General features: G+C 43.6%; 2 protein-coding genes and 1 long non-coding RNA gene across 6 annotated transcripts in view; all 3 read left to right on the forward strand.

The window, feature by feature from the left end:
* The window catches only part of LOC116221165 (tripartite motif-containing protein 16-like), a 9,858-nt gene extending 8,215 nt beyond the window's left edge, over nt 1–1,643 (forward strand). Inside the window, exon 6 of the mRNA XM_031571069.2 lies at nt 831–1,643. Within this exon, the coding sequence (XP_031426929.1) occupies nt 831–1,348 (518 nt within the window). The 3' untranslated portion in view covers nt 1,349–1,643. The remainder of the gene's footprint in view (nt 1–830) is intronic.
* Nucleotides 1,644–7,148: 5,505 nt separating this feature from the next.
* The window catches only part of LOC116221172, a 29,952-nt gene continuing 12,816 nt past the window's right edge, over nt 7,149–24,284 (forward strand). The window contains exon 1 of one of the 2 annotated variants that reach the window (XR_004164052.2): nt 7,149–7,300. This is a non-coding gene — a long non-coding RNA (uncharacterized LOC116221172). The remainder of the gene's footprint in view (nt 7,301–24,284) is intronic. The other variant, XR_004164053.2, reaches the window with a different exon arrangement.
* On the forward strand, nt 7,893–24,007 carry LOC116221168 (CD209 antigen-like protein C). 3 transcript variants are annotated; one of them, XM_031571076.2, is made up of 6 exons: nt 7,893–8,051; nt 20,552–20,668; nt 21,109–21,360; nt 22,026–22,189; nt 23,174–23,307; nt 23,732–24,007. In XM_031571076.2, the coding sequence occupies exons 2-6, from the start codon at nt 20,641–20,643 to the stop codon at nt 23,898–23,900; spliced, it is 747 nt and encodes a 248-aa protein (XP_031426936.1). In that variant the 5' UTR covers nt 7,893–8,051; nt 20,552–20,640; the 3' UTR covers nt 23,901–24,007. The 3 variants fall into 3 exon arrangements, with proteins under 3 accessions (XP_031426936.1, XP_031426934.1, XP_031426935.1); XM_031571074.1 differs by lacking the exon at nt 7,893–8,051 and adding an exon at nt 8,897–9,047; XM_031571075.2 differs by lacking the exons at nt 7,893–8,051; nt 23,732–24,007 and adding exons at nt 8,897–9,047; nt 23,542–23,680.

The raw sequence follows: 24,284 nt of genomic DNA on the forward strand, positions 1-24,284 counted from the left end.
CAGAGCTTCACCTACGCCATGTGTGTGTGTGTGTGTGTGTGTGTGGTGTGTGTGTGTGTGTGTGTGTGTGTGTGTGTGTGTGTGTGTGTGTGTGTGTGTGTGTGTGTGTGTGACAGAGCCTGAGTTCCACTCACTCACAGAGCTTCACCTAAGATTATCTGATTATCCATTGAAGGATCGCTGTTAAATGCTCTCTGAGAACCAGGGGCGTCACCCTCAGTATTCATGAGGCCTTAGAGCCATCAGACTCTCTCTCTCTCTCTTCTCTAACCAAGAAATGATTACATTCTAACTTAAGTCCAAATAAAAGTAACAATTACAACTAGGTATAAGATACATTGAATTATTGACTATGACATATCCTTATTAACTATAAATCTTAAATTCTGGTTCCTTCAATACGAAGGACTCATCTCACACAAAGGAATGAAATGAAACAAACCCAAATACTTACACACACTCAACATCATTCATTCATACAAAGGACTCCCTTCAGACAAACACACACACACACACACACACAACCATGCTCACTTTTGAACTTTTGAATACAGACACTCACTTCACACATGTACACTTGCACAAACATGTACAGAATCACACACACATAAACAAAACTCACAGAAGAAATCACAGAAATAAATCTCATCCCCCACACGCAAAGATTCATATAAAATAACATGAATGAACAACAACCCAACCCCTACACACACACACACACACACACACACACACACACACACACACACACACACACACACACACACACACACATACACACACCTAACACATATAAATACCTAAGTTTGTCCTGTCTTCTCCTCCATCAGACTCCTGTCACTTCATACTGGATCCAAACACAGCACACAGAAACCTCCATCTGTCTGAGGGGAACAGGAGGGTGGAGTTGAGAAATGAGGTCCAGTCATATCCTGATCATCCAGAGAGATTTGATGGGCAGCCTCAGGTGTTGTGTAGAGAGGGTGTGTCTGGACGCTGCTACTGGGAGGTTGAGTGGAGTGGGTGGGTTATGATATCAGTCTCATATAAAAGCATCAGCAGGAGAGGAAGGGGTGATGAGTGTGGGTTTGGACGTAATGATCAGTCCTGGAGTCTGATCCTCTCCAGCAGCAGCTCCTTTATCAGACACAATAATAAAAGCTCTAAACTCCCTCTAGTGGCCAGCTCCAGGATAGGAGTGTATGTGGATCACAGGGCAGGAACTCTGGCCTTCTACAACATCTCTGACACAATGACCCTCCTGCACAGAGTCCAGACCACATTCACTCACACACTCTACCCTGGGTTTGGGGTTTATGGTTCTGGATCATCAGTGAAGCTGCTGTGACTGACATATCTAGATGCTGTTAGCACATACATCTCACACATCACATAATTTAACACATCACTCACACGTAAGGATCTAGCAGCTGGGCCTGAGAATCTTTGATCTTGGGGACAACAACAGACTGAAGCCATTCCCCGATCTCTGGACCCCAGCTATTACAATATCTGTACCTCTAGACCTCTGCTGTAACACATGCAGTATCACCACAGCAGAAATAAGCCATTGAGTGTGAAAGGTTTTGATGAGCTCTGTGTTGCATAACCTCACCCTCCTAAGTGTTTAGTCCCTCTGTTATTGCATACATGTTCTGATACCTGGTTTTATATGACAATCACAATATTATCTATTATCTATTATTATCTATTATTATGTCGTTAAATCTTAATGAGACCATATTCATCCAACAATTTACCCCCAATGAAATGTGTTCCTCTGTTTCTTTATTAATACCATTGTAATGAGACCAGTATGTTTTAAAATGTGTTCCTCTGTTTCTTTATTAATACCATTGTAATGAGACCAATATGTTTTAAAATGTTTCTGGTGCAAAATGATGAATAAAGCGTTATAGACTGGCATTCAATGTGCCCTAATGTACTCTTTTTCTTGATGTGTGTGTGTGTGATTTAAAAAAAAATGTATTGAAATTCCTTTATCATCCCGATAGCAATGAATAAATTAAATGCTTTGATGAAAAAAAAAGCCGGTGGAAAAAGCCATTCCAATCACTTTATTGATCCCAGATGACATGATTGGATGAACGGACTACCAGCACTACCTGTGCCCACTCTGCCTGTGAGAGGGGGTTCACTTTTTAATCAGCCTGTGGCATCAGGAAGTACATGCCACTGGCACAAGGAGGGACATGCCAATGGCACCCAGTAACAAGATGAACATGCCACTGGCACAAGGAGGGACATGCCACTGGCGCCCAGTAACTACATGAACATGCCACTGGCACCCAGTAACAAGATGATTTTAAACTTGAATCAAACAGCCATTTCTTCAAAAATCTATTTATTACATTTACATTTATAAACAATAATACCTAAATACACACCAGGAAGCTCTCGCACTGTGTGGCACGTCCCACCACCAGCTGCTGTGGCGTGTGTGCATATCTGGTCCAGTCAGTGACTAAATTAAGTTATAAAAAAGTTTATATATTTCCTTTCCTGTAAATTTAATTCAACAGTGTGCAGCCCGGGTATTGACAGGATTCACGAATGCAGCTGTAGGTAAACAAATTATTTGAATTGAATTGCTTTTGACATAATCTCTCATTTACGTGTACGGCGGCCATTATGGCTCTGCACAGTAAAAGCTGGGTCAGGTTAAGAGGAGCTGTGCTTCAGTGGGTTTTAATCTCTCATTTAATGTCCTAAAGTTTGTGCTTTGTTTTGAGAAGAACATATTGATCATATTTCCTGTGTTACATTGCTGTCTACTAACAATATTTGAATTTGGACATTTTAACAATGTATCAGTAGTGATGAGCTTGAATTGTAGGATGAGTCAATATTGTATGAAGCCATTTAGGGAAGTTCACCATTTTTAATCATTAGATAATTGTAAATATGCTATTGTTTTTTAGGTTAATGTGGCAGCCCACCTGGACTTTCTTCATTCTTGCTTTGCTTTGCTTTTTCAAGATACCAACATCCAGCCTTTGTTGCCACATAGCTGCTGCACTGCATGCATTGGGGCAAGTTTCACAGAAATATCCCTTCCCCTTCCCACAAGATGTGTGATGTTTTTAGTTTTGTTGGTGATGCAGTTTTGCCCGACCCTAACGGCCGTCAGAACTGGCCCATGCAATGCCATTTCAAGTCTATTTTATATATTTTGTAAAAGCGCCTACAAACTTCGTCAACTGAGAATGAACAAAGTCACTGTATCAAGGTGTCACGTAAGCACTTAGGTGGCAGTGGAGAGGAGGAAACCCTGAGCAGAACCCAGCTCAAAAGGGGGTACCCATCTGCCTGAGGCCAGAGGAGGGGGGGGGGGGCAGACTCAGGCTCTAAGGCTCTAAAAAGGCCCCCAAGCTGTTTTTGAATGGATGAGTAAATAAGGAAAAGGTCATCAAATCTGACCCTGATCTGGAGAAATTTGGTTCCCACATCAGAAATGACTTGACTAGCCGTGATGTGACATAATGTAGTCATTTTTTAACCTGGTAAACATGAAGTAACTCAGGAGCAGTCATGTAAACATAAACTAACTCAGGAGCAGTCACACTTAAACTGGCTGATGAAGCCGAAAGTGAAGCTAATCCTGATTGGCCACAGCAAGAGCAACTACCGCACACAAAATTATAGTAGTAGTTAGGTGCCTTTAAATCAGCTTAATTATAGTAGTAGTTAGGTGCCTTTAAATCAGCTTACTCCACCTCTTTTGCATTTACATTTACATTTAGTCATTTAGCAGACGCTTTTATCCAAAGCGACTTACATATGTGCGACTTACAATGCATACACATTTTACATTTTACATTTACACTGATGGCACACTGCACATCAGGAGCAATTAGGGGTTCAGTGTCTTGCTCAAGGATGCTTCGACAGGGAATAGAACTAGCAACCTTCTGATTACTAAACAACTTCTCTACCACTGTACCACTGTCGCCCCTTTTGCTGGACGGGAAGACGGCAATAAACTTCGGATCGACTCATCCAGTCTCCTGACTTTTGTTTAAGAGTTAAAGACTCATTGTTGTTTTTTTAGATACTACAATAACACCCTGTTATTATGAATGTCATACCTGAGCTCAAATCCCAGTGTGTGTGTGTGTTTACAGACATTTATTTTAGGGGTTCTACAGGCCCTCCACGATGAAGGCTTTAGCTACAGATCTGGATACTGGATTGGACTGAGAGATAAAGACACAGAAGGAACATGGAAATGGACAACTGGGTCTTTGCTTTCCAAAGGGTAATTAGCATGACATACTATTATAATAAGTCTACTACTACTATTACTACTGCAACTACTACTACTGAACAATAATACAACAATAATAATAATAATAAAGGGACAATAAATGTATTATGACATCATTTTATTGGTTTGGAAATTCTGGAGAAAACTTTTTGGTTTGTGTGTGTGTGTGTGTGTGTGTGTGTGTGTGTGTGTGTGTGTGTGTGTGTGTGTGTGTGTGTGTGTGTGTGTGTGTGTGTGTGTGTGTCTTTGGTGTTGGGCTCAGGTACTGGATGGACGGAGAGCCCAATGATGACTATGGTGTGTGTGTATGTGTGTGTGTGTGTGTGTTTGGCGTTGGGTTCAGGTACTGGATGGACGGAGAACCCAATGATGACTATGGCTATGAGGACTGTGTGGCCACCTATCCCACAGTGAACCCCCTGAAGAGCTGGAATGACGTCCCCTGCAGGCACCCGCTAAAGTGGATCTGTGCCAAAGGGCCTCAGCCAGTAGCAGCTAGTCTGGATAGCTAGTGTGGATTTAGCAATGAGCAAAACTAAGCTTGATGGCATTTCGGTAGCTATGTTAGGGGGAAGCATTGCATTTTACGCCATAATAAAATTATTTGTTTTCCACAAAATATCCTCTCTTCACTGCTATCCTCATTACGTGTGTTCAAAAACGTCACTCGCACCAGAAGGCCTAAGTTGAACTACTATTTGTTCCTTTATCTATTATCTATTGCAGGGCTCTTCAATAAGCGGCCCGCGGGCCAGATCTGGCCCGCAGGTTGCTTTGGACTGGCCCCCAGAGTGTGCTCCGGTAGCATCATTCAGTTCGTGACTATGGCTAATTGTACACTCTCACGTGCAGTAGGTGGCGGTATGCACCTGTATAGGTTGCAGTATATTTTTTCCTACTCTGATATATATGGCCAGAAAACGTTTGCCTGTAAGTATTTTCTTAAACAGTTGATCAGTTATTACTTAGAAACATTACTTCTTGTGGAAACCATTTTTAATGAACCGAAGTTTGTTCTTTACTTTGATAATATATGCTAATCGCTAGCGCGGTCTCTATGGAAATTCCCCAATAAGTTAGCATTAAGCTAACGTAGTTTCTATCACAGTTAAAAATGCAATGCTAAGTGATTGTTTTTAGAAACGAATGTTACGAGATGAGATTACTAAGATGTATTCTGTATGTCTGCTCAGTTTTACAGTGCTTCCTAAGTAAAGGTTTGAAAAGAACTTCAAGCTTCAGACTTTCTCTTGGGGAAACTGTTATCTACTGTATCTGCCAAGCCAATGTAGCAGGCTAGAGTGACCACGCCACACACACAGAAGCTGGGGCAGAATAGTGCAAGAAAAATTGGTGTACTTGGAAGTTGTTTGCCAGTTAAATGAATGAAATTCTAAACAACTGATACAGTTCACCTGAACTGAGTGATGAAATTTGAAACACATTTCCTTGATAGAATACCATGCACTTTTAAGTTGCAATTCTATTCAGTTCCATGCAATGCACTTTGTTGGTGGAGATACATTTGATTCGGCCTGTCACTCATCAGTTTAATCTTAAATATTGAGGATAATGACCAGTAAAGTTGTGTTGGTACAGCTATGTACAATGAAGTGCATGTTTTTGTTAGTTAATTGCATTTCTCCAATTGTCTGTTAATATGGCTTGATTATTGCTCACCTGGTTTGATTTTTGAATCCTTGGGCCTATGCGGCCTCTTGGGCATATGTTGTTAGGTACTTACAAATTAGAATATATTGACTCCTTCAGTATGTTGTTGTAATTTCTTTATTTGTTACCTCCTCATATCCTCCGGCCCCTGACTTTGCCTCAGAGCCCTGATCTATTGTATCTATTCTGGTATTATCAAGAAGTCTAGCCAAGCCAAGCCAAACCAAACCAAGCCAAGCCAAGCCAAACCAAACCAAGCCAAGCCAAACCAAACCAAGCCAAACCAAAAACAGTTTGCTCTTGTACTTGCATTGCAGTTCCTGATTTCATTCCTCAGCATTGTGTTAAACAAACGCTGTTTGAAGTGAACTTGTCCCCATCTCCTTCCTAAAATTCAGATAATAGATTTGTCACCCCTTTTCCCATCTGTGCATGACCCTCTTGATGGCCTGAGTAAGAAGAATGACTTCCTACCTGATGGAGAATAGCTATATTGACACCAGCTGCCAGAAGGCCGGGATTCCAGGTTTCCCGGGGTGTGTGGAACATGCCACCATGATCTGGGAGCAGATCCAGATTGCCAAGAGGGAGAAGAAAGACCTGCATGTGGTTTGGCTAGATTTAGCCAACGCATATGGGTCAGTGCCACACAACCTCATAGCATTTGCCCTGGACTTCTTTTACATCCCACAGAGCATCAGGGCCATGGTGATGAGCTACTTCCAGGACTTGCACATGTGCTTCATGTTGCCAAATTCCACCACCATCTGGCAACAACTGGAAGTGGGGATCGCGATGGGATGCTCCATAACCCCTATCCTCTTCATCACAGCTTTTGAAGTGATCTTGATTGGAGCAAGACAGGAATGTTGAACACAAATATATATAAGTCTAGCCAAACCAAGTCAAGCCAAGTCAAGCCCAGCCAAGCCAAGCCAAACCAAGTCAAGCCAAACCAAGCCAAAAGCAGTTTGCTCTTGTACTTGCATTGCAGTTCCTGATTTCATTCCTCAGAATTGTGTTAAACAAACGCTGTTTGAAGTGAACTTTACCCATGTCCTTCATAACATTCAGATTATAGATTTGTCACCCCTTTTACCATCTGTGCATGACCCTCTTGATGGCCTGAGTAATACTAATGTTGTAACAAATTAGAAATTTGGAATACTGGAATTTGTAGTTGTCTTGTGGTCACCTAGGTCATGCTGAAGGTGTATGACTGATTGATTGGCTCTTGTGGTCAACTAGGTCATGCTGATTGGTTCTTGTGGTCAACTAGGTCATGCTGATTGGCTCTTGTGGTCACCTAGGTCATGCTGATTGGCTCTTGTGGTCATCTAGGTCATGCTGAAGGTGTACGAGTGATCGATTGGCATTTTGCCATCGCTGTGGCACATCTGTTATTGTTATCTCATGGCGACTTAAGGTGATGATACAGGGGACATGGATAAACTGCAGTACCTGTATTGGCCAGTAGAGAACAGACATGCTACTGAATAGGTTCACATTTACACTGTTGAAGGGTGCACTTTCTCAAAGCATCCAGCAGAGGACAGCTGTCATCAGTGCAAAGGCTGATGAAGCACCCACCAGTAATGTACCTGCTGGACCAGATCCTCGTATTGTTTGCACAGCATATGAAGGTTTGATGGTTCAGTCAGCATCTTAGGTGAAAATGTAAAAGAAAAAAGTCTGAATATCATTCATTATGCTTTCCAGCCTGCATTATCTCTGTGTGTAGGTTTTTTAGTTTTTTTTTGTTACCCAATTTGGGATTAAATGTACACACACACCATTCTGTGTGTTCCTCTTCTTTGCCTATGCAAGACCACACACACACGTACACACACCATTCTGGTTGGATACATCGTCTGAATCAACTGTCCTGTTTGAGCTGATATCGATTGAGGATCAAGGGTCATTTCTACCCACAGGATGTCGAAAGAGAGCATATTCGGTCTGTAAGGGTGAGCAGACTAACCCTGAACAGGCAGATTGAGTGAAATATCTCCAGGACATGTCTATGCTCTAAGGCCAACTGGGAACACGCTAGGTTTTTACCAGGAGCAGTCAAAACTACTGGTACCTACCGGTATGATATTTCTTATTTTTTAATTACACACGCACATACATACATACACACACACACACACGTACACACACACGCACACACATACACACACACACATACACACACACGCACACACACACACACACACGCACACTCACACTTGTTTTAGTCGTACAAAATAGAAAACATTGTGCTGAGTGATATGGCTTCTAGGAAATCTCTAGGCTTAATATTTATTTTTCTTCATTTTTTTATATTAATCTCTCTTAATATTGTAATAGTATTTGTTCTTCCTTTAAGGAGGCGGAGCACATGATTTGAGACCGATCAGAGCGATTGATCATGTGATTTGAGACCGATCAGAGCGATTGATCATGTGATTTGAGACCGATCAGAGCGATTGATCATGTGATTTGAGACCGATCAGAGCGATTGATCATGTGATTTGAGACTGATCAGAGCGATTGATCATGTGATTTGAGACCGATCAGAGCGATTGATCATGTGATTTAAGACCGATCTCTGCCAGTCATCATGACTCATCATGTTAATGTTTAACACCACGGGTGGCTTGTGCACTCAGTACAGGTGGTAGGAAATTAAAAGAAGAAGTATGAGATATTTGTTGTCAAGATAAAATAGATTAAAAAAAAAATATCAAATGTCCCCAGTCCAACAGTAACAATATCCAGAGTAAGTGATTCTAAAGAAACAGCACAGTTAGAGACACTTCCACTGCTCCTTATGAGGGAAATGATCCACATTTCATATCTTCATCTCTGTCTGTTGTTTATAGGATGTGACAACTAACGCCAGTACGCCCCGCAGATGGGATGAGATCCTAACGTGAGACAAGAGACAGACAGACAGACAGACAGACAGACATTTCCCCAAAGATGAGCGGAGGTGAGACAGACATTTCCCCAAAGATGAGCGGAGGAGAGACAGACCTGCAGGAGAGGGGAAGGTATGAGGACTTTAACGGAGAAGACCAAACCTTAGACGACCTAGAGAAAGGCAAGTATGGTAACACAGCAGAAAGGCCAGTATGCAAAAGTACACTACAGAAAGGCAAGTATGCCAAAGTACACTGCAGAAAGGCAAGTATGGTAACACTGCAGAAAGGCCAGTATGCTAAAGTACATTGCAGAAAGGCCAGTATGCTAAAGTACACTACAGAAAGGCAAGTATCTGACGCTATAAGAGCAGTATCTGATGCTATAAGAGCAGTATCTGATGCTTGGCTATAAGAGCAGTATCTGACGCTTGGCTATAAGAGCAGTATCTGATGCTATAAGAGCAGTATCTGATGCTATACGAGCAGTATCTGATGCTATAAGAGCAGTATCTGACACTATAAGAGCAGTATCTGACGCTATAAGAGCAGTATCTGATGCTATAAGAGCAGTATCTGATGCTATAAGAGCAGTATCTGACACTATAAGAGCAGTATCTGATGCTATAAGAGCAGTATCTGATGCTATAAGAGCAGTATCTGACTATAAGAGCAGTATCTGATGCTATAAGAGCAGTATCTGACGCTTGGCTATAAGAGCAGTATCTGATGCTATAAGAGCAGTATCTGATGCTATAAGAGCAGTATCTGATGCTATAAGAGCCGTATCTGATGCTATAAGAGCAGTATCTGACGCTATAAGAGCAGTATCTGATGCTATAAGAGCAGTATCTGACGCTATAAGAGCAGTATCTGACGCTTGGCTATAAGAGCAGTATCTGACGCTATAAGAGCAGTATCTGACGCTATAAGAGCAGTATCTGATGCTATAAGAGCAGTATCTGTTTGGATAGCTATGGTAATTGGAATTGATTGTTTGATTGTCTGTGTAGAGATACTGGGAAACTTTGTATATAGTCTCAGGCTTTGTAAGGGGGAGGGTGTGACGAACCCTTTTTGGGCTCGTCAGCTCTGCCTGTTTTGTCTGCAGGAATGCGTGTAAATTGAGTGCATGCGTGTGTAAATTGAGTGCATGCGTGTGTGGCTGTGTTGAATCTCTGTCTTCCAGGTGCCGGTGATTAACCACCTGGGCGGGTGTGTCCCTCCACTATAAAGGACTGGCACTTCCTGAGTTCGTGAGAGCTGGAGAGCTAGAGAGCAAGAGAGGAAGGGAGCAAGAGAGGAAGAGAGGAAGAGAGGAAGAGAGGAAGGGAGCAAGGGAGGAAGGGAGCAAGGGAGGAAGGGAGCAAGAGAACTTTGATTGTGAACTGTAGCAGCAATTTCTAATTGCCTACCAAGGGTGGCTGAGATGGATTTAGTTCTGACGCGTGTAGGAAAGATGAGAAGTAGAGGTGAGTCCAGTTGGTCCCTTTGACCGTTTATTGTAGAATGGTGGATAACAAGTTGTTGGAAATAAAATGAAAGATATTAAACTAAAGAGTCTTTCGTAAAGCACATGGTTACTTTATAAACGTCCTGGCACACGGTCAAAAAACTGTTGCCTTCCTCAGCCACGCCCAGATGCTCTGGCTGCCTGGATTTTAAGGCCTTTCCCCCTTGGGCTCCACCTTCAGCCTCTCAGGTAAAGTTCAGGTGTCCTCTAGATGGGGTAAAAACACCTACGGCCATAGTGTCACTCATCCATTCTTACACACACACACACACTTGCACATACTAATAAAGAGAGATAACATAAGAATCAACATAAAGGTTAATTTGGCTCCTACATGAACTTTGATTGAGAATTGAAACTTTGGAAACTTTGTAAATTAAACCTTTGCGTTTTTGACAAACTTTTGGTACTTTTGGTTTCTTGTAACAAGCCTAAGAGCCGGGTTGTTACAGTGTGTGTGTGTGTGTGTGTGTGTGTGTGTGTGTGTGTGAAGACCAGACTAATGACTGTGTGTGTGTGTGAAGACCAGACTAATGGCTGTTGCCGTCAGCAACTGTGTGTTCTTGTGAGTTGTATAATGATCCGGACAGGTCGACTACAGACAGACAGACTGGAGTTTATTAGAAAAAGACCTCTCATAGTTGGCATAGTTGGAGGGATGTTAAAGTATGTGTGTGTGAGAGAGTGTGTGTGTGTGTGTGTGTGTGTGTGTGTGTGTGTGTGTGTGTGAGTGTGAGTGTTTGTGTGTGTGTGTGTGTGTGTGTGTGTGAGTGTATGTGTGTGTGTTAGTGCGTGTGTGTTTGCAAAGTTGGGGGGATGTTAAAGTATGTGTGTGTGTGTGTGTGAGTGTGTTTGCATAGTTGGGGGGATGTTAAAGTATGTGTGTGTGAGTGTGTGTGTGTGTGAGTGTGTGTGTGAGTGAGTATGTGTGTGTGAGTGTGTGTGTGAGTGTGTATATAGTTGGGGGGATGTTATGCAATGTCTCCTCGCTGCAGCTGTTTCAGGAAGCACTCAAGGCTGCACCCCTCTCTGTCAGTACACGTGGTACGCTCCAGACCCAGCTCCACCCCCTGCACTCCTCATTGGCTCACTCAGGCCGCCCCTCTCCTCCACACCAGCGACCAATGCAGCACAGACAGCGTCACCATTTTGACACGCCCCCGCATTGTGATGGAACACGTTGCTGTGGTAACCATAATTCCCAGTGTTCCACAGGTGTTGAGCAGGTGTGTGAGTGTGGCTGGGAATGTGGGGGAGAGGCGGGGGGGGGGCCGGCCTGTCCAAGGGAGTGTGTTCAGGGAACATGTCTGTGATGAGAGCCCAGTCAAGCAGAGACATCGTGCTCACGTGGTCCGAGCCGGACGACTCTCTCCAGTCCTCGCTGTCCTCCAAGTCCCCAAAGAGCAGCAGCTCTGGGTAGCCACGGCAACCTGTGTTCTCAGAGATGGGAGTGTAGTAGGCGCTGAGGAGCACTTCCTGTCTCTCTGTCTCGGGCTCTGGCTGATCCGGGAACAGCAGCTCCAGTTCAGCCTCCAGTCCATCAGAGGGCTCCACTGCACTCCCCCAGTCAGGCATTATGGGGGGAGAAACGGCTAGCCAGGTGTCTGGGAAGGGGAGCAGAGAGCCCGCTGCCCACTGATGTGGGTCTCCGTACATCTCCTCCGGGGTGACGGAGGTTGGGGTGCTGTTGTCATGGTAACCTCCGAAGAGCTGCTCCTGGGAGCAGCCCATGACCGGGCCAACGCCCCCACTGTAGCCAGCGCAGGGCTGGGTGTCCTTCCCCTCCTGAGCCACAGGGGGCGCCAGCTGGGGCTGCTCCATCTTGGCCATGAGCCTGCGGTACTTCTCATTGAAGCTGTTGGGATCCTTGGACTGAGACGGCTTCTTGCGCCTCTTGGCCTTTGCCTTGGGAGGTGGCGCCACCTGCTGGACGAGGGGGGCAGACTGCAGGATGAGGTTGACAGGGAGAGCAGTGAAGACGGAGCTCTGAGTCGGCTCAGAGGGAAGGGCCAGGAGCTGGATCATCCCCTCCACTCCCCCTAAACCTGCACCTGCCCCTGCAAGCCGGATCATCCCCTCCACTGCCCCTAAACCTGCCCCTGCCCCTAAACCTGCCCCTAAACCTGCCCCAGACCCTAAACCTGCCCCTAAACCTGCCCCTGCTGCAGGACCTGCAAGCTGGATCCCTCTGTCTGCTCCTGTAGTGCACTTCACCACGCCTCCTGTAGTGCACTTCACCACGCCTCCTGTAGGGGGCGCCACCACGCCTCCTGTGTGAAGTGTGGGAAGGCCTGGATTATCACAGTTCATATCAAACTGAAACCAAAGTAGTTTTACTGTCTGTGTGTCCTACTATTGATCTTAACGGCAGCAGGAAACTTACCGCTGTCTGGGGTTGCAACCGCGGGCAGAAAAGTGTCAAGCCACTCAAAGTTCATAGTGGCCTATGTGTGTGTGTGTGTGTGTGGCATCAGGCTCCGAAGTGAAAGAAATCCTGATTTAGAGAATGACACGAGACTGCTCAATGCCCCCTATTTATACTGCCAGCCGATTGTGATGTCACAGAAACATTCATTCCATAAATGGCTGCATAGATTCTATAGAATTCTACTGTTAATTGCTGTTGTTTACAGACAACTGTTAGACCTGCGCATAGAACAGATGTGCAACTTCCCGCTTTAGGCCGTGTTCACACACAACCCGTCACACACAACCCGTCACACACAACCGCCATACATAACGCGTCACATAACGTGTCACACATAAAGTGTCAAGCGCTCAGTTCTAAGTTTTGGAATGCCGTCGGCAGCAACACTTTTTAGACAGGTGACCAATCTCAAGAGAAGTAGGAATAATAACTAATGATGAATGAATTAATTAAACAAAAACATGTCAACAGCACAATCCCCCCCATACAAACCACTCCATTTAGACTTTTATTCATGCTTAGAAGAAACAAAAAAAACCTCTGAAAACCAAAACAAACATCAGATGTGTTTCAATTCCAAGTCTCAATCTTCGTACGGGATAATATCAACATCTCCAGGTAACAAAAGGCCTTCTGACCGAAATGAAAGATGAAAAAAACAAAAACATGTAACAAGTAATACAAACACGACAACAGTCAGCCACAATAGGAATCTCCATATTTACATGTAAAACTGCTCAATCAGGACCCTAATCACACAGAAGACGCTCTGTTGTGTGTGTGTGTGTGTGTGTGTGTGTGTGTGTGTGTGTCTGTGTGTGTGTGATGTGTGTGTGTGTGTGTGTGTGTGTTGTGTTAGTAACAACTCAAGAATATGTCCAATGAAACAAAAGTAATTTAGAGAAAGATCATTTAGATAATTAGGACAAAGAAGTCGTCATAGTAGAACTCAGGGGGCAGTGCATGTCCATTAAACATTCATTCTACACACACACACACACACACACACACACAAACACACACACACCCCCACCCCCTGTGTCCATTAAACATTCATTCTACACACACACACACACACACACCCCACCCCGTGTCCATTAAACCTAATCATTCTACACACACACACACACACACACACACACACACCCCCCCTGTGTCCATTAAACCTAATAATTCTACACACACACACACACACACACCCCAACCTTTGTGTCCATTAAACAAATCATTCTTAAAAGCAGACACATCGGTTCAGCCAGCATAAAGTGCTTCCACATGAAAGGTGAGCTGTCCACACACACACACACACACACACACACACACACACACACACACACACACACACCTTTCCCTCCATGCATCATGACCTCACACACACACACACACACCCTCTGTGTCCTGAAAAACAGCCGCCCAGGTTCATTAGTAGCGAGATTAGCAAGACCAAGGAGATATTTTAGCACTCAATATCCCTTTCTGAAGCTTTTTTTGCAACTTCCATTAAAAATGTTTTTAAAAATGTTAAATTCTTCACAACCTTTCGTAGAAACCATGTTTAAAAATGCAGTATTAAAGTAAATCTACCTGAACCCACCTAATGCTAAATATCTATCTACACCAGAGTAGCAGAATGTAAAACCCAATCCTAAATTCACTTCCTGTGTGGCAAGAGCTCCAGGTCAACATCTCACCATCCCTGCGTCTGATTGGGTCTCTCTTCTCTGCGTCTGATTGGGTCTCTCTTCTCCGCGGGGTTCTGAGGGACCATCCCTGCGTCTGATTGGGTCTCTCATCTCTGCGTCTGATTGGGTCTCTCTTCTCCGCGGGGTTCTGAGGGACGATCCCTGCGTCTGATTGGGTCTCTCTTCTCCGCGGGGTTCTGAGGGACGATCCCTGCGTCTGATTGGGTCTCTCTTCTCCGCGGGGTTCTGATTGGGTCTCTCTTCTCTGCGGGGGTTCTGAGGGACCATCCCTGCGTCTGATTGGGTCTCTCTTCTCCGCGGGGTTCTGAGGGACGATCTCTGGGTCTGATTGGGTTTCATAGGACCAGTTGTGCTTAAGGTTCTTCTGTGTAATACACACTCCGCACCTGCAGATGGCGCTGCTCTTAATGAAGCGGTGTGTGTGTGATACACACTTGTGACTATAGACCAGTTGTGCTTAAGGTTCTTCTGTGTAACACACACTCCGCACCTGCAGATGGCGCTGCTCTTAATGAAGCGGTGTGTGTGTGATACACACTTGTGACTATAGAGGGCGGCGCTCCTAATGAAGCGGTGTGTGTGTGATACACACTTGTGACTATAGACCAGTTGTGCTTAAGGTTCTTCTATCCTGTTGGGTTTTTGTGGGGTGTTGTTAAGGTTTCAGTTCTTCTGTGCCATATTTCCATATGAATGGCGTCACTCGCCATGGATTGCAGTTCCACACATCAGGGTCGACTCGCTTGAGGCTGGGTCTTTAAGTGAGGGTCATCAGGGTCGACTCGCTTGAGGCTGGGTCTTTAAGTCATTTGGCCATTTGTAGAACATTAGCCCACTAAGGAACTGTGAATAACATTAGCCAACTAAGGAGCCGTGTAGAACATTAGCCAACTAAGGAGCCGTGTAGAACATTAGCCCACTAATACCCCTTTTCCACCAAAGCCGGGCCGGTGCTGGTTCCGGGCTGGTGCTTAAGCGGTTCGGTGCTGGTTCTTATCTAAGAACCAGCTCGATTTTCCACCGACCGAGAGCCAGAGTAGGGCTAGCTACGTCTTTAAATCACGTCATACGCCTCCGTTGTCCTAGCTGAACATTTTGGAATGTTGTGACAGGTTACTAGTTATTCACGAGTGGTTTTATTCCTGGGAGAAGGCAAACAAATTTCGATAAAACTTCTATTATGTTTCATTTTTAATACCATGTAGTACCAAACGAGCTTAAGTTAATGTTCTGTTTACTTGGCAACGGGTTTTCTATATTTCTCCACGTAGATCAAACGAGTGACAATGCAGTTCATGACGGGAGTTGACTATTCAATTCAATTCAAAAGAAGCTTTATTGGCATGACCATAACGTTGTAGACTAGTATTGCCAACGCATTTGGGTTGGATATATAAAAGTGATTACATAAACAATACATATATCTTTACACAAGTAGACTAGCTACTACCTACTTACCAGTTGCCACAACAGCTGTAACAGTACCTCACGACAGCTAGCAGCTAATGCTAGTTAGCTAGCTGCTACACGAATTTGCTTAGTCAACAGCTAATCTTAGGTGTGACATCACACAACCAAAACAAGATAGATTGAAAGAGTTACTGTATACGATGCAGACAACACATTTTGCTGGATGAAAGCTTTCTTTATTTTTTTTAATTAGTTTGTTACTTGGTCTGTTGTCCTTTTGAACCCCGCCATCTCCAACTCTCCCCCTATTTCCTCATATATTTTAGCTTTCCTTACTGCCTCCCCAAGTTTGTCTTGCATTTCTGTTGATGACAAAATCGCTATCAATGTTTTTATTTCATCGGTGATCCACTGCTGGATGGATTTTTCATTTATGTTTTCACCGTTTTCACTCATCCTCTTGGTTGACGGTGGAAAAAAATGGCGGCGAAAATTTCTGTTTCTGGTGTGGTAGCTCCGCCCATAACCTCGGTACGAACCCGACGTCACCGGTTCTTGTTTCTGGCCCACCTAAAAGCTGGTGCTGACTTCGAACCTGTTTTTTGGAACCGGAGCCAGCTTTTTTTGTGTGGAAAACGGAAGAACTGGTTCCAGAGTTGGAACCAGCCCGGAACCAGCACCGGCCCGGCTTTGGTGGAAAAGGGGTATAAGGAACCGTGTAGAACATTAGAACATTACAAATCCAACCAACTCCCTGAACACGCCCATAGGCGGAGATCCCGGGGGGGACGTGTCCCCCCCCTACCATAAAGCTGTCCCCCCCCAACAATCATTGAAAACTAAAAAAAAAAAAAAAAAATGTTAATAAAAATACGACGACACAAGCGGTGCTAATTATAGACATAAAAAAATGTGTTTTTTAAGTGTTGAAAAATCATGTTCCCCCTATTCCTCAAAGTGGTTTGGTTCACATGCTGTTTCCAACGGGCAGGGCTACCGGCAGCTCCGTGTTTCAGTTAATCAGCCCAGTAGCCTACACGGTCAGATTGTCAGACTGTTTCCTCCTCGGTCCCCTGTCGCTGCCGCTATGATACACGATATGTAAAGATATTTACCTCATTCTCAAACGCAGTAAGAACATGTAAAGAAGAAGTTTTTTTCTAAACTCCATTTACGAAGTTCCAATCGATATGCACAAGTATACATAAGCTTATTAATGGATTGGCATGACAACGTGAACGTTTGCCGATAACACACGCATGCTGGTAATGAACTCAGTTAAGATAGCTAGCTAGACAGTCTAGGACACTGTCCTGTCCTGTCAGGTTCATGCTAGTTAATAAACGTAGGTCTACATCTCAGTGCCTCTCCAGATTTGTTAAATTATCTGAAGTTAAATTAATGTCATCTTTTTCTGCGGTCCATAAACTAAGCTGGTGTTGTAATATGGAGTGACAGTGGCGTAGGAGGTAGAGAAGTTGTATTATAATCAAAAGGTTGCTAGTTTGATTCCCTGTTGAGCTGTTTTATAACTTATTTTGAGCATCAAGTTCTCTTGAACTTTGGACATTATTTGTCTGTGAATAGATATTTCGTGTTAGTACATTTAATGCTGTTTAGATAATTCTAAAATGACTTCGAATTTCTGTTTGTAAATGTGATGGGAGAATTCGGTATTTAGCAGTTTATGCTAGCTCTCGTGAAAGCAATTTTTTCATGTCCCCCCCCCCGGAATTACACTCTGAAATGTGACCATGTATTGTCCCCCCCTGCAATGAAATGGGATCTCCGCCCCTGAACACGCCAGTGGCTACATGAGAGGAGCGAGCAACATTGAACCACTGTGTGGGAGGATACATAGGGACCTGTTCACACATGTAATCAGTGGCGGCTCCTGAAAAAATTCTCAGGGGGGGCAATTTTTTTTATAATGATTAAGGCGACCCATTCAGTAAGTACATTAAGTTAGCTGATTAACTCATACAGCAATACCTTTTTGTCCACTATTGGCAGCACACAACAGTAATATGTCCCCTCTTGCTACATAGATAGAGTAGCAAGTTACAGGTGGAAAGCTATAGAAGAAAGTTGCATCCAGGAGCCTTCATAAGCAAACATGATGTGGCTCCACATTAAATTATCCCACTTTTTCATTATCCACGTGTCTCAAATGTTGTATGATGTAACATAGCTTAACAGGACACATGATATGTCCAGTAACATCATAAAGAAGGGGTAACTTAAGTCAAAAACAACAATATTTATTGACTGATCTTGAAAGTATTGGCTTACAAAAGCAAAATAAGTCATCACATAAAAAATTATTCAGTGTTAGTGCAAGAAGCGAACTGTGAAACACACTGTAAAACCTATGAAAAGTGACAGTGGTATATGAAATACAGACCGCATTAGCCACGCGATTTTCTTTCGTTCCAATTCTTGGATGTAGGATTTCCCTCCCTTTGTAGAAACCTGTTGAATGGATACATTTGGTCTAGGAAGTCCTAATTGTTTTGTTGTCAATTTATCTTCATTAGTACGCCGACTAAAAAGGAGTTTCTGTCAAAGAGCGAATCGAGTTATTGCACTGGACAGGGCAGCCATCTTGACAGAATATGCCTCCGTCGAAGCTGTATGACGTTCGTATAGGCTTTTACGTCCACTACTTATGACAAGACCAGGAGGGGCGAGCCCTCCCGGAAGCCATAGAGAATGCATTGAGAGCTCTGTTTTGTGAAAAAAATTGATTTAACATGGGAGTCAATGGGAGAGGTCTGGGGCGATTTTCATTTCGCCCCAAATCGCCCCAGAAGGGGTGGGGCCATTTGAAGCACGACTTTAGGCTGACTGAACGACTGTTTCCTGATTCGACAATGACATACAGAGACAGATCAGACGGTCTAGTGGTAGAATCCGACAGAAAAAAAAATATTACATTTAAATGTACGTGTCATTTACGCGACTTACAAGGATATTGCGTTTATACATAAGGAGTTTTTTTTTTTTTTTTTTTTTTTTTTCCCTAGGCAGTGCGTCGCCCCAATCGCCCTTATGGACGAGCCGCCCCTGCATGTAATCTATAACATATCAGGAAGTTGAGGGAGTTAAATAATGAAAACAAACCCCAAAAAAGGAGAAGGTTAAGTTGAAGTGATAGGCACCAGCAGCTGCTGGATCCCAAGGGTTCACACACTAAATGCACTCAAGGATATTAGATGAAGACTCGGTTCATTAGAATAATTAATAGAATGTTCAACATGAAGGGTTTTACTTGTCGCACAACTCATCACTCAACTGTTTAGTGATCAGGTTGCAGATGTTTTGGTTTTCAGCTTATCATCGCAGATAAAAGAGATTCTGCGATGATAAGCTCTACATCCTACATCCCAAACAATCCCAAATATCAAGAAGACATACATCAACTCCAGGTTTCATCTGTGATATACAATCATTTTCAAGATGGTTTGATTACTACACAGGAAAAGTTGTTAATTCCCTGCGTGCACCTCACACTCGGAATATGCAGCTCCACCTTGTTAACACTACAGAAAGGCTAACAAGTATACTGCAGAAATGCAACTATGATAACAAGTAAACATTCTTAAGAAGCGAGTAATCTAACAAATATACTGCAGTAAGGTGACTATGACAACAAGTATACATCCTTAAAAAGCGAGTAATCTAACAAGTATACTAGTATGTAACTACCTGTAACTATGCTAACAAGTATATGTTTTGGAAAACGAGTATTTTAACAAGTATACTGCAGAAAGGCAATTATACTAACAAGTACACTGCAGAAAGTCAACCATGCTTGCAAGCGTACTACAGAAAGACGAGTATGCTAACAAGTGCTCTGTGAAAAATCATGTCTGCTAACAAGTTTACTTTCATGCTAGCTTCCATTAGACCTGCACTGTCAGTGGCTAACCCCCTATCCCCACTGTCCACGCATTGCCTACATTGAAAATGAAATACTGTTTAAGGTTTCTTCCTGATTAGCAGGGAGTTTTCCCCTGTGGCCATTGTGCTTCCTCTAAGGGGGTTCAGGCACTTGGCTCTGTAGAGCTTGGTTAGCCGGTTTTGGCGCTATATAAATAAAATTGAATTGAATTGAAATACAAAGCGATGTCAGTCTCCTTAGCACTTCACAGATATAGTTCATCTCCACCCCAGCGATGGGCTGGGGGACTTAAATTCAAAGTCTGGTTCTATCTGGGATGTCAAGTCTCGTGAGAAACTACATGATGTGAGAGATGGTGTTGAAAGTTTATGTATTAAATAACTAACTCAGTAAGCTACAGTAATTGCTAAGTAAAAAGATGAATAGATACACAGGGACTTTGCTGCTCTTTTCAAATGCAGAACTTGTGAGCTTATTCAGGTTATGTGTTGTGTGTGATGTGTTGTGTTGTGTTTTGTGTGATGTGTTGTGTGTGTTGTGTTGTGTTGTGTTGTGTGTGTTGTGTTGTGTTGTGTGTGTTGTGTTGTGTGTGATGTGTTGTGTTGTGTTGTGTTGTGTTGTGTGTGTTGTGTGTGTGTGTGTGTGTGTGTGTGTTGTGTGTGTTGTGTTGTGTGTGTGATGTGTTGTGTCTGTGTGCTTCAGTTACTGTTAGTTGTTTTCCTTTGCAGTGTCTTTATTTACGGCGAGAAGTTACGGCTCCTCCGATCGATATCGCCTGGCTACAGGGATTCTGGGGTTGGCCTGTGCTGCCCTCCTGATGGCTGTGATAAGCATGGCTGTGCTGAGTGAGTATGCATGCTGTGCTGAGTGAGTATGCATGCTTGCGTTGAGGCAGATCGCATGCTGGAGGGGTCCACTTTCAACAACAGACAGCTAGAGGATTTTGACTGAAGGTGTATAGGATGAGAAAACGCGGACCTCACCTTTAACAGTTGTAATGAAACAAATAACAGACACAGTGATACAACAAATGACTCTCGTCCACAGCAATTTTGGCGATATGACAAATGAACAGTTGACAGATTATTATATTTTATTAATATATTATATATTATATTTATTTATTATCCTAAACTGTTGCATGCATATTTTTCAGTTTAAGTACATTGACAGCAATTAAACCCAGGACAAATTCCTTGTATGTGGAAATGTACGTGGCCAATAAAGATGATTCTGATTCTGATTCTGATAATGTTACCTTCACTTCTGTTCGTCTCTTGCCCAGAGAATGGCACGAATGAGAACCAGTCATCTTTCAACATCACCGGAATGAGAAGAGAGCTGGAGCTGCTGAGAGATAATAACGCCACACTAACGGCCGCTATGGTGTCCCTCCAGGATCAATTAGACAAAGCCGAGATGGACAATCACCAATCATGGCTAAGACGACAAGATGACTCCTGTGATAGTCTACCGTCACGTATCGAAACCCTGGAAGATAAGACGAAGGAACAGAAGCTCCGCATTGATCAAATTGGTAAGAAGTTTGTCCAATCTCATCAATATAATCTGCTGGATGAAGAGCGTAAAATGTTCGTCCAATCTGATCAATATAATCTTATGGAAATGTAAACAAAAAAAATGCTTCTATTTATAAATGTTTGTTTGTATTTACACACATGCAGACACTTAAAGAACCCTCTTTCTCAGTAGCTTGAGTGTTGTACCTCACTTGTAAGTCACTTTAGATCAAATTAATTAATTAATTAATTAATACATGTTGTGTTGTTGTCAGGGCATGCACGCGTTCCTGTACTTTTACCCTAACATTTTTCAGTCCTCCTTCTAGTTTCAGGACGGTTTTGGAATGGTTTGGCCATCATCATTCCCACCCATATTTGGTCCACATTTCACCATGACTGTCTCCAGAGACGTGTGAAGTTAATGTAGCCTAGCTACACAAGACTAGCCTGTGTTAATGTACACCTAGCTACACAAGACTAGCCTGTGTTAATGTAGCCTAGCTACACAAGACTAGCCTGTTCTGTGAAGTTAATGCACACCCAGCTACACAAGACTAGCCTGTTCTTTCACCATGACTGTCTCCAGAGACGTGTGAAGTTAATGTAGCCTAGCTACACAAGACTAGCCTGTGTTAATGTAGCCTACCTACACAATACTAGCCTGTTCTTTCCCCTGCAGAGCGCAGCTGTGGACGCTGCCCCCCAGGGTGGGATCTGCTGAATGACACCTGTTACTACTTTCCCATCTCGAGTGAGATTCAGCGCAGGGGCTGGGACGAGGCCAGGGCGGACTGCACCAAACGCGACGCCGACTTGGCCATAGTGGACACTTTGGAGACACAGGTAGGACAAAGGATAAATAATCACAGTATAATAATCACAGGCGACTTGAAAGTCGTTTATTTGTCGTCACACAACAATGACACACAACAACACACACGTGCAATGGGCGGCGACACAGAACACACACACACACAGACACACACACACACACACACACACACATGCCCGAAGCGGTCTCCGGTGAAATTCTTCCTCTGCCTTTAACCCATCCAAGCTGTCCTTCCTCAAGGGCAGCCAGGAGCAGTGGGCAGCCTTTATGCCGCCCGGGGACCAAGCCAAGTGCTCAGGTCCAGTCCTGGTCAGGGACGGACATGAGAGCGATCTGTTCTTCTGCATGTTTTTATGTTGGGGTTCTTTGTGGAGGAAAGGCCCGGGAGATAGCCCACCTGAGCACTGAAGGCCTGGGGAGAACCTGCCCCCAGAGCCAACAGCGCCCCATGCGGGAATCTAACCCAGGACCTTTTTGCTGTGAGGTGGCAGTGCAAAGAGAGAGACTCTAAAAAGGCCCCCAAGCTGTTTTTGAATGGATGAGAAAATAAGAAAAGAAAAATTTGGTTCCCACATCAGAAATGACTTGACTATACGTGATGTGACTTAATGTAGTCATTTTTCAATCTGGTAAACATGAAGTAACTCAGGGGCAGTCATACTTCACTGGTTGACAAAGCCGAAAGTGAAGCTAATCCTGATTGGCTACAGAAACAGCAACTACCACACACACAATTATAGTAGGAGTCAGGTGCCTTTGAAACAGCTTACTCCACCTCCTTTGCTGGACGGGAAGACGGCAATAAACTTTAGATCTACTCATCCAGTCTCCTGGCAACACTGTTGTTTTTTTTAGATACTACTACTGACTGTTGTTTAAGAGTTAAAGACTCACTGTTTTTTTTTTTTAGATACTACAATAACACGATGTTATTATGAATGTCATACCTGAGCTCAAATCCCTGTGTGTGTGCTTGTGCGTGTGTGTGTTTGTAGACATTTATTGTAGGGGTTCTGCGGGGCCTCCACGATGAAGGCTTTAGCTACAGATCTGGATACTGGATTGGACTGAGAGATAAAGACACAGAAGGAACATGGAAATGGACAACTGGGTCTTTGCTTTCCAGAGGGTAATTAGCATGACATACTAGTATGCTAAGTTTACTATTACTACTGCAACCACTACTACTACTGAACAATAATACAACTGATTTTATTTTGGTGTTCAGGGGGACAATACATGTATTATGACATCATTTTATTGGTTTGGAAAATCTGGAGAAGACGTTTTGGTTTGTGTGTGTGTGTGTGTGTGTGTGTGTGTGTGTGTGTGTGTGTGTGTGTGTGTTTGGCGTTGGGTTCAGGTACTGGATGGACGGAGAGCCCAATGATGACTATGGTGTGTGTGTGTGTGTGTGTGTGTTTGTGTGTGTGTGTGTGTGTGTTTGGCGTTGGGTTCAGGTACTGGATGGACGGAGAGCCCAATGATGACTATGGTGTGTGTGTGTGTGTGTGTGTGTGTGTGTGTGTGTGTGTGTTTGCCGTTGGGTTCAGCTACTGGATGGACGGAGAGCCCAATGATGACTATGGCTATGAGGACTGTGTGGCCACCTATCCCGCAGTGAACCCCCTGAAGAGCTGGAATGACGTCCCCTGCAGGCACCCGCTAAAGTGGATCTGTGCCAAAGGGCCTCAGCCAGTAACAGCTAGTCTGGATAGCTAGTGTGGCTTTAGCAATGAGCAAAACTAAGCTTGATGGCATTTTGGTAGCTATGTTAGGGGGAAGCATTGCATTTTACGCCATAATAAAATTATTTGTTTTCCACAAAATGTCCTCTCTTCACTGCTATACTCATTACGTGTGTTCAAAAACGTCACTCGCACCAGAAGGCCAAAGTTAAACTACTATTTGTTCCTTTATCTATTATCTATTATTGTATCTATTCTGGTATTATCAAGAACTAACATACGCAGTGCAGTGCCTGTGGTGCAGGAACAGGCAGGAATATTGAACACAAATATATATAAGTCAAGCCAAACCAAGCCAAGTCAAACCAAGCCAAGCCAAACCAAGCCAAACCAAAAACAGTGCTCTTGTACTTGCATT

Source organism: Clupea harengus, chromosome 7 (assembly GCF_900700415.2).
Source record: "Clupea harengus chromosome 7, Ch_v2.0.2, whole genome shotgun sequence".
Lineage (NCBI taxonomy): Eukaryota > Metazoa > Chordata > Actinopteri > Clupeiformes > Clupeidae > Clupea > Clupea harengus.

What these genes read in the sequence shown, in the direction of transcription:
- LOC116221168 (XM_031571074.1), top strand. Translation starts at nt 8,927, where the DNA reads ATGAGCGGAGGTGAGACAGACATTTCCCCAAAGATGAGCGGAGGAGAG. An exon ending in TGGACACTTTGGAGACACAG is followed by an intron (nt 22,190 to 23,173) that starts GTAGGACAAAGG and finishes GTGTGTTTGTAG; the next exon opens with ACATTTATTGTAGGGGTTCT. An exon ending in GGGTCTTTGCTTTCCAGAGG is followed by an intron (nt 23,308 to 23,731) that starts GTAATTAGCATG and finishes CGTTGGGTTCAG; the next exon opens with CTACTGGATGGACGGAGAGC.